The sequence below is a fragment of the Heterocephalus glaber genome, unplaced genomic scaffold (genome assembly GCF_053883595.1).
Source record: "Heterocephalus glaber isolate CG9 unplaced genomic scaffold, H.glaber_assembly_v1.0 deba00001481, whole genome shotgun sequence".
Classification (NCBI taxonomy): domain Eukaryota; kingdom Metazoa; phylum Chordata; class Mammalia; order Rodentia; family Bathyergidae; genus Heterocephalus; species Heterocephalus glaber.
This window is the reverse complement of record NW_028258317.1, coordinates 1,751,602-1,765,986: the sequence shown is the minus strand read 5'-3', so window position 1 is coordinate 1,765,986 and position 14,385 is coordinate 1,751,602. Positions and strand designations below refer to the sequence as shown.

The 14,385-nt window shown below is 39.2% G+C and overlaps 1 protein-coding gene and 1 pseudogene across 9 annotated transcripts in view; both read left to right on the top strand.

Moving 5' to 3' along the window:
- The window catches only part of Palm2akap2 (PALM2 and AKAP2 fusion), a 504,788-nt gene that overhangs the window by 295,317 nt on the left and 195,086 nt on the right, over positions 1–14,385 (top strand). For 4 of the 8 annotated variants that reach the window (XM_087183574.1, XM_004848142.4, XM_087183573.1 and 1 more), the window contains exon 7: positions 5,100–5,795. The exons of the other annotated variants lie outside the window; for them this stretch is intronic. In XM_087183574.1, the coding sequence (XP_087039700.1) occupies positions 5,100–5,795 (696 nt within the window). The remainder of the gene's footprint in view (positions 1–5,099; positions 5,796–14,385) is intronic. 8 annotated transcript variants of the gene reach the window in all.
- Positions 5,836–14,385, top strand: part of LOC147825785 (PRELI domain containing protein 3B pseudogene) — a 46,301-nt pseudogene continuing 37,751 nt past the window's right edge. Inside the window, exon 1 of the transcript XR_015439965.1 lies at positions 5,836–14,385. This exon is cut by the window's right edge and continues 37,751 nt beyond it. The product of XR_015439965.1 is annotated as a PRELI domain containing protein 3B pseudogene (transcript).

Here is a 14,385-nt window from a genome sequence, read left to right as displayed (position 1 = left end):
AATTACAAGGCAACCATTCATTGGTGTCCCTTTGAGGAAACTGGTCGTGCTGGTTCTCATTCCCTAACAAAATGAACACATTACTCAGCTGTCTCACTGGATTGTTGGAAGAAATGGTGAAAATGCTGTATGTACACCATTCTTCCTGACATCAGTATATCATGTTTAGAAATCAATAGCTAAATATATCAATTAAGAAAAATGTACATCCAGAGTCCAGTTAGCATATCAGTGAGTGACAATTTCATTGAACTGTCTTGTGTCCTTCACCCCCTTCTCCAGGCCCTTTCTCCAGGAAATTCTGGAACACTTTCCTTCAAACATTTTTCCTCATGTCTATGGAGTTCTTTCAGAATCTCTCTCAGAGGCTCCCTGGAAGGCCCCCTCCCCTCAACAGTGCTCCTCCTCATTTTTTCATAACCTGAATGGAGGCACCAGGCCCTTTTGATCCTCCTCAAAGACTGCAGACGCTGATAGTGTGGAGAAATGGAAGGAGCCTGTGGGCAGACTAAAGAGTGCCCTGAGTGGTTAGGGATAAAGGCATACTAGGAGGCAGAGGCTTTTGCTATAGCTTGGGAGCAGTGGAAAGCCCAAGAGGTTTAAAAGTTGTGTCCATCAAAAACAAAATGTTTAGGCTGCAGATGTAGCTCAGTACGTAGCACATGCTTGGTATGTGCAAAGCCCTGAATTCTATCCCTAACATCAAAAAGAAAGATAACAAAACACCAAAAATGGGAAAAAAATTAAAATGTTACATTTAAAACTGGAGTCTTTTTATCCTACTGGTTTGTACCCACCTTGATTCACAGTTTGGTCCATTGTTGTCTGAGAACTAAAGCAAAATATAAATTTTACTCATAAAGAATACAGTTAAGACAAACATTCACAGCTCCTGCTTAGTTTTCTGAATGCCTAAAAAACATTCTCATTTTATTATCCAGGAGGACTAAATACAATCCTTGGTTTAAGTCAGAGCTTCTCAAGAGGTTCCCCTGGGTAACTCTTACTAGAGAAAAGTAAATGCAGAATGGAATTGGGACCACATCCTGGAACTCACTAATAATTCCTGATTCTGTTGAAGTCTGGTGTTTTATTGGGATCAGCAGGGGTGGTTGTGGTCGTGGTGGTCACCGTGGTGGTAGTGGTGGTGGTGGTTGGTACATGAATGTTGCATTTTGTAGCATAGCATATCTGAAATTAGTATGAAAGTTTGTTAAAATGCTTACAAGATCTTATACTAGTATTCTAAAAATATTGAAAGAATCTTGTCCAACATGTAAATACAAATACACTTATGTAATCCTAATGGCCCCATGTTATACATGGTTCAGTTCTAATACAGTTTAAAATTGCAGACCACAAGGCCATCGGAAAGGAAATCAGTTCTTTTCCTATTTCTCCTGAAGGCGCGTGGAAGGCACCTTCTGTATTTCACATCTGCACTCAGCAGTAGCTCTTATTTCCTTTTTTCCCTCCACATCTCACTCTCTCCAAACAGAGGACTCCCTCTCTCTCTGTATTTCACACAGCTTTGATTCTCTACTGATAACCTTACCGCTCTTCTTTGCTCTGTGTTGTGGACATCTACCCTTTCCAGCAAAGAACTCTTTGTGGTCTCTTTATTCCATCCAGTCTCTGATTCTAGCAGCAAGCAAAGGTGACATGAGATCAGGATTAGGGTGGTGGAGAAGGGAAAACTGGACCAACGACGACATTGTACTCACTGGTGGGAAGAGGGAAAGGGACAACTCTAAACATTTACATGCTAAAAATTTGTGTCTTATCACACAGAAATATAAAAAAAAATATTTTGTTCCCTTTATATATTGGTTACAGATTAATGTGTCATTTTGTTCACACATCACTGGATAATTCGATATTGTACATAAACGGATAATTCATTATTATTTCTATTATTTATAAATATATCCTATGGGCATGCTAACAGTGATATGATATTTTAGACCAAAATTGTGTTTTTTATTATAACTGTAATTATTTCAAGAATAGGCTTTTGGAGTCCATGCAGAATTTTAAATACCTCTCCTGTTCTCTGATGACACATTATATGGAAAGTCAGCAAATAATGAGATAAATATTTCTTTTGATACTACAGTCTTTGTGTGTGAGCCCATGCACCTCTGTGACAAATATTGGTTGACCTCCCATTGTGTCACTTGAGGAAACTCAATATTTTTATGCAGAACAAATGAAACCTTCAAAATGGATATGGTGAAAACCAAGCGGTGGATTTTGCTTCATAATCTTTTTAGTTAAGCGTTAACCATGAACAGATTGTATCTTATTATGCTAGCAGATGGGACAGGATCATTGCTGTTTTTTTAAACCAGTTCAAACATTAATTACTGTGTGTACCTTTTCATTGGTGGCATATTATTCAAAGCACTTGTGACTACATTTAGACAATCAAATTAAACTCTTCAATTAGTAACATTTGTTTCATGGGAGTGTATATCAGGTACCTTCTGTACCTAAGGTACATCTATGGTAGATGCTGGCAGGAAGAGAGAATCCTGGATGGCACAGGTAAAAAAATCTAACCCTTAAGGATCTTAAAAATCTATGAAGCTGATAAATCATTGTACTACAAATAATTATACTACTAAGTGGAAATTAAGTACTCTCAAAGGAGTTTAGAAGTGTTCAGAAATTCTTAAAGAGAGAAAGATGACTTAGAAATGGGAAGATCAAAGAAAGTTTATGGAAAAGGGCAGTTAGTGTTGGTATTGATGAATGAGTCATACTTGGATGTGCAGAAAGTCAAAAGATGGACATTTAAGAAGGGGATTGTGTTTGGATATGGGATGTTATTTGGTTGTGCTTGAGGGAAAAGGAGTGACAGAACACATGGCTGAAAAGATAGTTTGGGTCTCCTTTTCGGGTTAGCAACCTTGTAGATATTTACAAAGAGGTAGGGAGTTCAACAGTGATAAGCAGACATATGGCACCAGACTCTAGAAGTCGGCCAGGGGAGAAGGCTGAAAGGCAGCAGGCATGGGAGGATTCTGAGCAGTGTCTTGGAAATAGTGAGAAGCCTGTTGTGGCCAGGGTATGTGGAGAACAAGAAGAACTGAGAGATAAGGCTGGAAAGGAAGGCTGCAGACAAACTGGGAAGCAAAATGTATGCCAAGCCAAGGAGTTTGGTGTTTACCCTATGTAGACAAGAACCAACAGTTAACCTGAGTCAGGTAACTGGCAGGCTGGAACACAGGCTAGCAGGGCTCAGCACGCTTTCTGTAAATGGCCAGATTGGAAACATTTTCAACTTTGTGGACTATGTATAATCTCTCTTAAATATTCTTCATATTTTTTTCCTTTTTCCTTTCCCTTCCCTGCCATCCTCTTTTCCTTTCTCTTCTTTCTTTCTTTTCTTTTTTTTTTCTTTTGGTACTGGGAATCGAACTCTGGACCTTGCACTTTCGAGGCAGGCAGCAGAACCACTGAGCTAAATCCCTGGCCCCTTTCTTTTTTTTTTTAAACAATCTTTTAAAGATGTAAAATTCCCATTCTTCCTCCTTTGGCAATGCAGAATCAGGCTCCAGACTGCTTTTGGCTCTCTGGCCATATTTGCAGTCCCCAAGACTAGAGTTGAAAGAGAGAAGGATCAAGGAAAACCTGAAATAAGGGGTTTGTGTTGAGCAGAAGTCTGGCCAGGGCAGTGGTGGTAGAGATAGTGGTGAAGAGATGAATAAGACTATCTGAAGCAGCATTAATTCCTCTCAGTGCTTGTCTGAGTGATAAGTTAGGAAGAAGGGCAAAATCAGGCTTGGGAGATTAGGTAATGGGGTGAATGTCATTTAACACCAAGGCTGTGGAAGGATTTTGAGAGAAGCAGAATCAGCTTTGAGATCAGTGAATCTAATGTGTCAGTTAGCTCTGTGGGTCTGGTACCCAGATTATTCCTATCCTGAATCTGTGCACCACAAGAAACCTGTGAGAGAACAGACTTGTAAGTGTGAAATGTCCTAAGAACCAATAGGACAGGAAAGAGCTAGTGTTTATAACACTAGACTGACAGCAGAATTGGGGATGAACTGGAGCGAATGAGAGGAGAGGACTCAGTCTCCAATAGAAAGGAAGCTGTTCTTGCAATCTAGAAGAAATCTGGAAACAGAGGGCCTCTTATTGGGTAATGACAGTGGAACAGAAAGAAGACAACAGATAAGAAAGATATTATGGCACAGAATCATGAGACTTGGGATTGTGTAAATAAAAGAAAGAAGCTGTGACATCATCCTCAGGTTCCAGTGTAGTAGGAAGCTGCTACTTCTGTTTTTGTTTGATTGTTTGTTTGTTTGTTGAGGTTTCTTTTAAGATACTAGAGATTGAATCCAGGGCCTTCACACTGAGCTACATCTAATCCCTTTTTATTTTAAGAGGCTAAGTTGTCTGGGTATTCCTATAACTCACAGTCCTCCTGCCTCAGTTCCTAACTGCTAGGTTTACAAGTGTATGCCACCATACCTGACTTTCAGTTCTATTCTTTTCCTAGCTCTTGTTTGAGAAATTTCACTAAGTGAATGGAGTACCCCCAGAGCATGAATCCTTTCATAGCTTTCACTTTTTGCACATATCCAACTGTATAGTGTAGTAGAAGAGAGTCATGTCTCATCTGCAGAAACCTTGACATACTGCCCATTAATAGTAGGAGGAAACATAGAAAAGTAAGAGAACACTTGATGAAGAAGTTAGAAAAAAGCACTTCAGATTTTGGAACCCAGACACAACTATGTCTATAAGCTTAAGAAGCCCTCAATCAAGGTAGATTTGCATGTTGCCAACTTTCCTGTAATTCTTTCCACCTAGATCTGAAGTCTTTTATGGCCTTGTTTTATCAAGTCTTCCTTAAGAGTGCCACTGAGATATAGTGACTGTGTCATCTGTCTTCCCAGTGCATTAAGCTGCTGTAAAATACATAATAACCATCTTTGTCCACACGTGCACTTCACTCTAACACTCAGGATACTTGGTGGTTAGAATAGAAAGGGCACAAAACCTTTTTTGTCTGTTTGGCAATTAACCATTCACTGGCTTTTTTTGTTGTAACATGCACTTCCTTTCTCTTGTTTTCATTCAAGCTGTGTACGCCATGGAAATTAATGTGGAGAAAGACAAACAAACAGGAGAGACCAAGATTCTCTCTGCATCTACCATTGGCCCAGAGGGGGTTCATCAGAGAGGAGTCAAAGTCTATGATGATGGTACCAAAGTAGTGTATGAGGTGCACTCAGGAGGCACCATAGTAGAAAATGGAGTGCACAAATTAAGTGCAAAGGATGTTGAAGAGCTTATTCAGAAGGCTGGACAATCAAGCTTAAGAGGAGGGCACATGTCAGAAAGGACTGTGGTTGCTGATGGAAGCCTTGGCCACGCTAAGGAACACATGCTCTGCAAAGAAGCCAAGTTAGAAATGGTGCATAAGTCTAGGAAAGATCATGCTTCTGGGAACCCAGGACAGCAGACCCAAGCTCCCAGCACAGAAGAGCCAGAGGCAAATTCAGATCAGCCTGTCACCATGATTTTTATGGGCTACCAAAATATCGAGGATGAAGAGGAGACTAAAAAGGTGCTAGGCTATGATGAAACCATCAAGGCTGAATTGGTCCTCATTGATGAAGACGATGAGAAGTCATTAAGAGAGAAGACAGTGACAGATGTGTCCACCATTGATGGAAATGCGGCTGAGCTTGTGTCTGGGAGGCCAGTCTCAGATACCACAGAACCCTCATCCCCAGAAGGGAAGGAAGAGAGCCTGGCCACCGAGCCAGCCCCAGGTACTCAAAAGAAAAAGCGCTGTCAATGCTGTGTTGTCATGTGACCACTTCTTTCCTCCCTTTTCTTCTGGGCAGCCTCTCTACTCTCCAGCACTTCTGTAGACCTCACTCTACCACTAACTGCAATACTGTGAACTGGAAGCAAACACCTGCCTTGCCTTGCAGTTGGATTGCTTTGGTCTCTCTTATTATTTTTTTCCTTTTCCTCACCAGAGAAACAACGTGCATGTCTGTGCTTCATTTTTTTTCAAGAACTTGCTTTCCCTCTAAACTTTTCCTTGTGTCTTCAAGAGTGAATCAGTTCCTTACTGCTTGATTGGAATGGACTCTTCATATCAACCAGTTCTCTAGTAGCCTTAATTTACTTGACCGAAATTGAACCATTGGCACCAGGGGTTTCATTTTGTAGTGTGCTCCAGTAATGCAGAGACACACACACACACACACACACACACACACACACACACAGTCACATCCCTTCTCACTTGCCTCCCTTGCTGTGGATCTGTATTTTTATATCTTGTGTGGCAAAATGCAGTGGGCTCTAGCCAGTTGCTAGTGTAGCCAAAAGTGGACCTTACTTAATCTGTCCATTCTAGGGTGATGCTTTTTGCTGCCTTACATGAGCTTCCAGATTACAGTATTGTGCATCTATGGCTTTCCTTCTGTTAAAACTGAAATGAAGTTGATGTGAAAGAAAAGAACCCAGTGCTTGTCACAGCTGAAGTGTAGGGACCCAGTGCATCACCTGCTCATCAGCAGCCATCTCTCTTTCTATGGCTTAATTGATGAACCATTTATACAAGAAGCACCGTTTTGGATTTTTTTAAGGACATGAGACAACTATTGGTGTAGCATCAGAAGTGACCTCCAAGCTTAGAGAGGCTGATCCACGAGCCCTGCTTCTATTCTCTCAAAAAATGTAAATTTTTATATTGTTTCCTTTTTCACGAATATTTTCTGATCATGTTAATCTATTTTCAATGAGGCGATCATTTTGAGAAGTATTTCTGCAGTGACTGTATTTCTGCAACAGTCTCTCTGACCTGCAGTGGTTGCTATGATGCTCCCACCATATCTAGGATGGTGCTGTATGTATCAACTGTCCATCTCACGTGCCCAGTTGATCACAGTCTTGCATTTGTACTCTTATCTCTGTCCCCATGAGAAAGCATGTTTTATTTATCTGCCCTTCAAAAAAACTTGAAAATCTAAATGTTGAAAGATGAACAAAGATTTTTGTCTTCTCAGTGTTGAGTACTTAACATAGATTGAGTGGCACATGACTGAGCTTCTTAAAGCTCTGTTTCTTAAACTACTAGAGATTCTAGAACATCAAGGAATATTTTTTACCTAGTACACAATGAACAGTCCTTGAAATAAATTCTTAACCCTACCCCAAAGTGTACAGTAAAACACGTACAATAAAACCAAAGGGAAGAAATTTAGAAAAGAAATAGTATCGTAATGAAATAAAGATGTAATATGTTAACTGATTTTAATGAAAGATAGCTTTACACTATTGGCCCCAATGCTCAGAGAATTGTTGCATATCACAAAATTATGTGTCCATAAAATATAGCTTCAAAAAACATAATTACACACTGCCACATCTTAACTTATGCAGAAAGTAGCTCAGAAAAAAGTTAGAATTTTCTTAACAATAACATTACAGAAGCAACTGAATTTGAGGGCTGGGGATTTAGCTCAGTGGTTCCGGCGCCTGCCTCACAAGCACAAGGTCCCGAGTTCAATCCCTGGTACCAAAAAAAAAAAAAAAAAAGAAGAAGCAACTAAATTTGTCCTGTGCATTTTGCTCAGTGATAAATCTATTATTGGTTTTAATTTCTTGGCTTGAAATTATATTTATTCCAGTTAGAGAGGGAAAATGACATTTTTATTTCTCCAAGTTATTTTTTAATTGCATTTTTAATGAGTACAAAAGGAATCATTTTATCTCTGATATATAAACAAAACAAAACAAAAGGTTAGAGAAGGGAAGAATAAAGGCACTAAATTCTGCTTCCCAGAATGATTCTCTCCAAGATTCAACTTAGATAACTGAGGGGATTATCTCTAATTCTCAGGTCCACCAAAGTAGCTGCAATGGGGTAAAGCTACTCTGTTATCCAAAAACCTGGTTTCAATGCCTGTATATCTCACAACTCTCAGCTTCATTTTCTTCAACAAATGATCATTTAAGAATCATTTAAATAGGACATAAAATGACATGCAGATAAACTTATTTACATAGAAAGAGAAAATAATTTCAGTGTTTTAGACAATCTGTTACTATTTTTAAAATTTATTTAGGGAAGAAGCAATCTAAAATTTACCATAGTTTATCTTTTTTTACTCACTTGGGGATTAAAACTGTTTGGTTTGAGTTTTTTAAAAGCACAGTCAGTGAGTGGAATGGCAGCTTGGAATTGTTGCACTTGCCATTTTGATAAACAGAATCATCTTTCAGAGCAGATCATTCACTGGAAAGCCCTACTCTCCATAAGCAAACTAGTTACCCGTGAAGAAAAGGATACGCATCTCTCACTGCCACTCTACTCATGAGATCTGAAAGATCATCGATAATTCACCCTCATTCGTCAGATATTACTATGGGGAATAGTGACTAGGAAATAATATGAAATAGGATTTCCTCTATACTTTTGTTATTAAAGCTTATCGTCTAATGGTTTTTGAAGTAAGTAATTTATTAAAATTATTTGTGGCCACAGTCAATGAAGATGTGTTTGAATATGGCATATATATTTGCATATTTTCTGTTATTTTCCCATCTTCATGGAGGATACAGGCTCAGTGTTTTCATGGGATGAGTCCTGTAATCCCACCTACAGCTGCAAGTTTTACCCCTGATAATGAAAATGTAAATGTAGTGATGATCATGACCATTCTGCTTTTCCTGAAGCTGTTGACATTTTCTCTCTAAAAATCATATTATGTGTGGTGCCACACCCTTCGATATCACAGGGTATTTGGTTACATAACCAAACTAATTTAAAAAATCAGTACAGAAGCTACAAAACCATAATCCTTTTGGAGCTAATATTTAGTTGGGCTTTCCTTTACAATGTTATGATCAGTTCCCTTTTAAATAGAAAGAGAGCCAGGCGTAGTGGCACACCCCTGTAATCCCAACACTCAGGAGGCTGAGGCAGGAGGATCACCTGGAATTTGAGGCCAGCATAGGCTACATAGTGAGTTCATGGACAACCTGAACTACATAGCAAGACCCTGTCTCAAAAAACCAAAAAAAATAAATAAATAAATAAGGAAAGGGGATATTTCAAAAATTTTATAAACAGATTTTTAATGGCATTTAATTAAAGATTCTTTAGTAGTTAAAATGGTAAAGCTTAATTCTATGTATACTAAAAATCTTGATGACTTATGTAACCTTGACTTTTTTATTCTACTTCTTTTTCTTTTAGTCTTCAGTAAGGCAAGCTTGGGGTATTTTTTTCCTTGTACTATTTCTACCCATAATGATGTTATTTCCTTTATATAACCACAAATGATTGCCTCTGAAAGTGATTTCCAGCTGTCTAGTAATGCCACCTAGCACTGGCCATAGCAAGGACAAGGGGTAGGGAATTTTCTCTGGGCAAACTCAAAATATAGTTTCCTTAAGACTCTGGTGCAATCTTAAAATTATTTAAAGACTTTCGGGAAACTCAGATTCTACAGTTAATTCTATTTGACTACTTTCTGAAATGTCAATACACATGTGTTTGCTTCAAAGTCCTACCTTCTCCAGTTTACTTTGTGGTGATAAATGCATTTTTTCCTACATGCAATTAAAATATTTTATTTTGGTCAGGGTCAAGCTTTCATAAAAAAAGGGAGGGCCAGGGATTTAACTCAGTGGTTCTGCTGCCTGCTGCGCAAGCTCAAGGACCTGAGTTTGATCCCTGGTACCAAAACAATAAAAAAATTAAAAAGGGAAAACTGATATCTATAAACAAGAGTTTCCTTGAGATACAATATCATCTCTGAGACAAAGCACTGAAGCCAAATGGGAAAACTGCTTATTTCTCTTCACTTCCTATAGAATTTTACTTCAAGGGACCATGGAATACCCTTGGAAATTGCTGTTTACTGTATTTAAGGCCAGTGAGCCAGTGGGTATCAAAAAAGAGGGAAGGGAATATGTTGAAAGAGGCAAAAATCAGAGTGCTATACCACCTCTTCCTTTTTTAAAAGCATTGACCCTGTTCGTTTAAAACAAAACAAACACAGGCAGAATACACACTGAGGATTTTGTTGTTGTTGTTCTTACTTAAATCTAGAAGTTCTGTCATTTCTGTTCATCACTGGGGCCCCTGCAGAGTTTAACTCACTAAAGGGCTCTTCCCCTGTAGACATATTGCCATCTCCTGAAATGTTAGTTTACAACACAAACCATTCCAAGATGAGCAGTCTCATGTATTTTTGCAACACGCACATCTGTAATTGAAACCACAAATTCTCAATGTATTTAAAACAGAGGTTTCAGAAACTTTATAAATATGCAACCTTTCCAAAGCTCCTCATTTTTTAAGGAAAGTCTACTGAGTTCCACTGATGGAGCTGGAACCAGAAAATATCCTTTGCCCTTCTTGCTTAGTGAAACACAACAGGAACTTGGAGTTACAAGTATATACCATAAAACAGCTCCAAGGAATGAGGAAGATGAGCTCTTTGATTCCTGCTACCGGTTCGCCTTCATTGTTTAGCCTTCTTCTGGCTTATCAGGAAAACTTTCCTCCATTTTCTAGGGAAAAATACAAGTTGCTAAATTGGAGCACAATGCAGTTATGTATCTGTATCTCCATAGCTTCAGCAAATTTCTTAATACAATTTTCATTTTAACAAAAAACAAAATAAATACTGTTTGAATGTAGACAGGTATACGATAAGGATTATATTCTGAAAATATATCCTGAAAATTTCAAAGGGAAATTTTAGTGAGGATCCTTAGACCAGCTCCTCCCGCAGTTTAATTCTTACAGAACTAAATAGGCCTCTGTGTCCCCTCTCCGTTCCAGTCTAACATCAGAAGGTCAGAGCTGTTGCACTGAAAGGTTGCTGTCAGTGTCAAAATACCGTATGTAAGTTCGGGGACCACAGACTTTCTGCATCAAAGATCTGGACAGCCTTAACTTTTGTAAGAAAAAAATAATAATGATGATGATGATGATAATTTTCCAGTATGTTGTCTTTTATTAAGCAGGAAACAAAATGTTTCCTGAAATCAGTGACTTTTTTATATTTTGTGACTATTTTCTAAGTTTCTACAGGTTCAGGTGTAAATGGTCATCTTCTCCCCATATGGCCTCTTAGTGGTCACCTGAGGCTATTTTCTTTTGCTAGTCACTGCATTTTTATCAAAAAAAATTTCATAAATCATACAATTCTCCCTAGACTTCATGCAGTCCTTCTGATGTAAAAGAATAGAATTACAGAAAGAAAAGAAGTACAGGGTGGCTTTCTTTTTTATTTTCCTATGGTTAATGTACTGTATAGCATATATGTTTACAGAATGTATCTGCCTTGTGATGTCAACAAAATGAATGACAAAAAGTTCTGATGTGCCATTTGATAGTTTGCCTTAGTATCACTGTTTATGTTCTTTCCTGTCCTGTTTTTAAAAATGCAGGTTGTATTCCAAAGCTGTATTAACACAACATTCTCCCCCAACTCCAACACAGCCTTCTGCAGAGCTGTGAGTTTTATCCCTGGAGCCTCAGGCAGAACCTTGCAGGTGCATCCCAGAGGGGCTAAAGTGGGCATAGCTTGGGCCTTACCTCTGCCCTTCTACCAACCAAACATGTTCCCGTGTCCCCAGCTGAGCCTACAGAATCACACTCTGACATTCCTGGGGCAGACCACATGGAGTGCATGACCTCTGGCAGTCATTTCCTCACAGTCCTTCCCACTGTGGGAGAAGTGAACTTGTGGACCCCTGGCCTGGGGCTGGGAGCAGAGTTTTAAGCACAGTTGGCTTAGGTTAAAACACAAAAGAGTAATGGACTTGAATGGAGCCATCCCTGAGGGTTATGTCTATTCATTATAGTCTAGATGAGTAGCATGATATGGTTGGAAGTAAGGAGCGGGTATAGAAATGGAATATTTTACATTTGTGTATTTTTTTAAAGAATAATATTTTTATAATGAAATCTATGTGCATTATGGAGCTTGAGTTTGAAAACACCCTTGATTGACTGAGTTATTCTCCATTCCATTAAGGTTACTTTCTGGTGAGTTCTGTAGCACTAACTCAGATCTTGGAGGCTTGAGCAAAGGTCTTGCGACCTGACCTTTCACTGCCATTTTATGAAATCCAATGTTTCCAAACAGATCTAGGCTGTAAGGTTGAGTTTTATCCCTGCCATTAGACACATGGTGTTATATGGCTTGATTGCTCTTGGAGCTACAGCTTTAATAATGTATGATGATCTTTTGGAAGAAGATGGTCTTTTATATGTAAGCCAAGCCTACCAATTATCAAAGTCCAACTCTTTCACATATTTAAGGACTGATTGCTACATTAATGGAACCCTCAGATATGGTACATTGGAGTCATCTATATGAATGATGAATCTGGAGCAGTTGGCCATCCACAGCCCATATGTATTTACATATAAACCAATAATATAAAGTTTACCAAGCTTTAATTGGCCTTATACATATTACTGGGGCTACGTCATACTTTCAGACTTACTTAAGACCAGAAAGAATTATCTTTATATGTCCATAGATGATATTCTAAGTTCTGGAATTCTTGAAGTTTTCCCCAACTTTCTGCCAAATTTCTGAATTCCTTTCCTGATCACACTCAGTTTCATGCAGATTTAATGATACCTGTTCCTATACACCGTAGGTCAAACTTCAAAGTCCACCATTGCTATTAGGCTACCTTCCCAGGCAGCAACCCTTCCTACCCTTAGATACCAAGATCCTTTCCCCAGCAAGGCAAGATCATGAACACTCTTTCCCCTTCAAGAAAAGTAGTGAATGTAGTTCCCATGCAAATAACTGTAATCCCTTCATCACCAGAATCCCTCTAGCAAGCCCATCTCAAGCTCCTCTGTGAACATTGCTGTCATGGAGACAATGGCAAAAATGAAAGAACTACAGTAAGTCCTTGACTTACAAACAAGTTCAGTTCATAAATTGGATTCATTCATAAGTCCAACAAAGTGAATCTTATACACCTTTGACACGAATATGCACAATGTGAAGCATAAAAATACAAATGTGAGATCCGTTCATGTCCATGAAAGTTTGCAACTCTAATGTTCCTATGCCGAGGTCTTACTGTATGCAATTACTTGAAAGTGCTAAGAGAGAACCAATTTATTCTTATTGCTAAGGGAACCTCCTGACTCCCAGGTTCATTGGGCAGGGAGACATCCGTTGCTTGATTTTGCAATGACAACTCTTTATACACCAAGAGGTCACCAGGCACTACCTGGTCTGAACTGTTCTGTGTGTAGCTCCAACTTTTAATTCTATGATTCTGGAAAGTGGGAAGAATTCTGTCCTTTACAGGGTTCTGGGACATTCTTTCCTCCTCTCAAGGTCCTGACTGAGGAGTTGAAATCTTACAGGAGTTCCAGAAAATGTTGTGTCTGATGCAGCTTTTCGGTGAATGTAGGTTGTTGATGGAATGTTCAGCTTTCGCAGCTCACTTGGAGCGAATGACATCTCTGTAAATACACCCATTTGTGGTTGGTTGGTGGGGGTGGGGGGTGGGAGCCTGTTGTGCTTACTCTGAATTAGACTTGCTGGGCTAGCTGCTGTACTTTGTAACCTGAAGTGTACTTTGACTGTTCTGTTTCCTTCAGATGAAAAACAAAACAAAAACCAACTTCAGAAAAAACACTGCCAGTGACAACTGATGCTGTACATGTAGCTTCTCTCTGTTCCTCTGTACAGTATTAATAGACAATAAACTGCCTTTTCACTGCATCTACCTCTGTGTGTCTGTGCTCTAATTCTTTCCCCTTCTCACTTGTTACCAATGGACTTTAGGCTTGGCTGGGTTGGGCACACCTTCAACACACCAAACTGGAGCACCTTTCAGAATTACCTGGTGCTGCCTGCAACAGTGGCAGTTCATTCTCGCCTCTGGATTCCTGGGTAGAGCCAGTAATCTGCATGTTTAAGCATGTTTTGGGTGATTCTGATACATGTGGCACCTGGATCATGGGTTTGAGTGGCCCCTTGGTGGGAATCCTTGTAGCTTGTCTGTTCCACACTAATCTAACTTCCCAATATTTCCTCTCTCCAAATCTGCACATCTCTCTCCATAGCTGTCATACTTTCCTTTTTCTTTGCAAGTCTCAGCAGCAGACAAAGCTGTGATCCCATGACTCTAACTTGGGCTGCCCCTTACCTTAAGCAATGGAGTTTGTCTACCGTAGTCTTCTAGCCCAGTGCATCCCCAGTGCATGGGAACTTTGCTTCTTTTGTTCACCACTGTATCCTCTTTACCTGAAATGAGGTCAACAATTTTTTTTTGTAATTTGCCAGATAGTAAATAATTTTGGCTTTGTTGGCCAAGTGTTGTCTGTCACAGCTACTTAGGTCT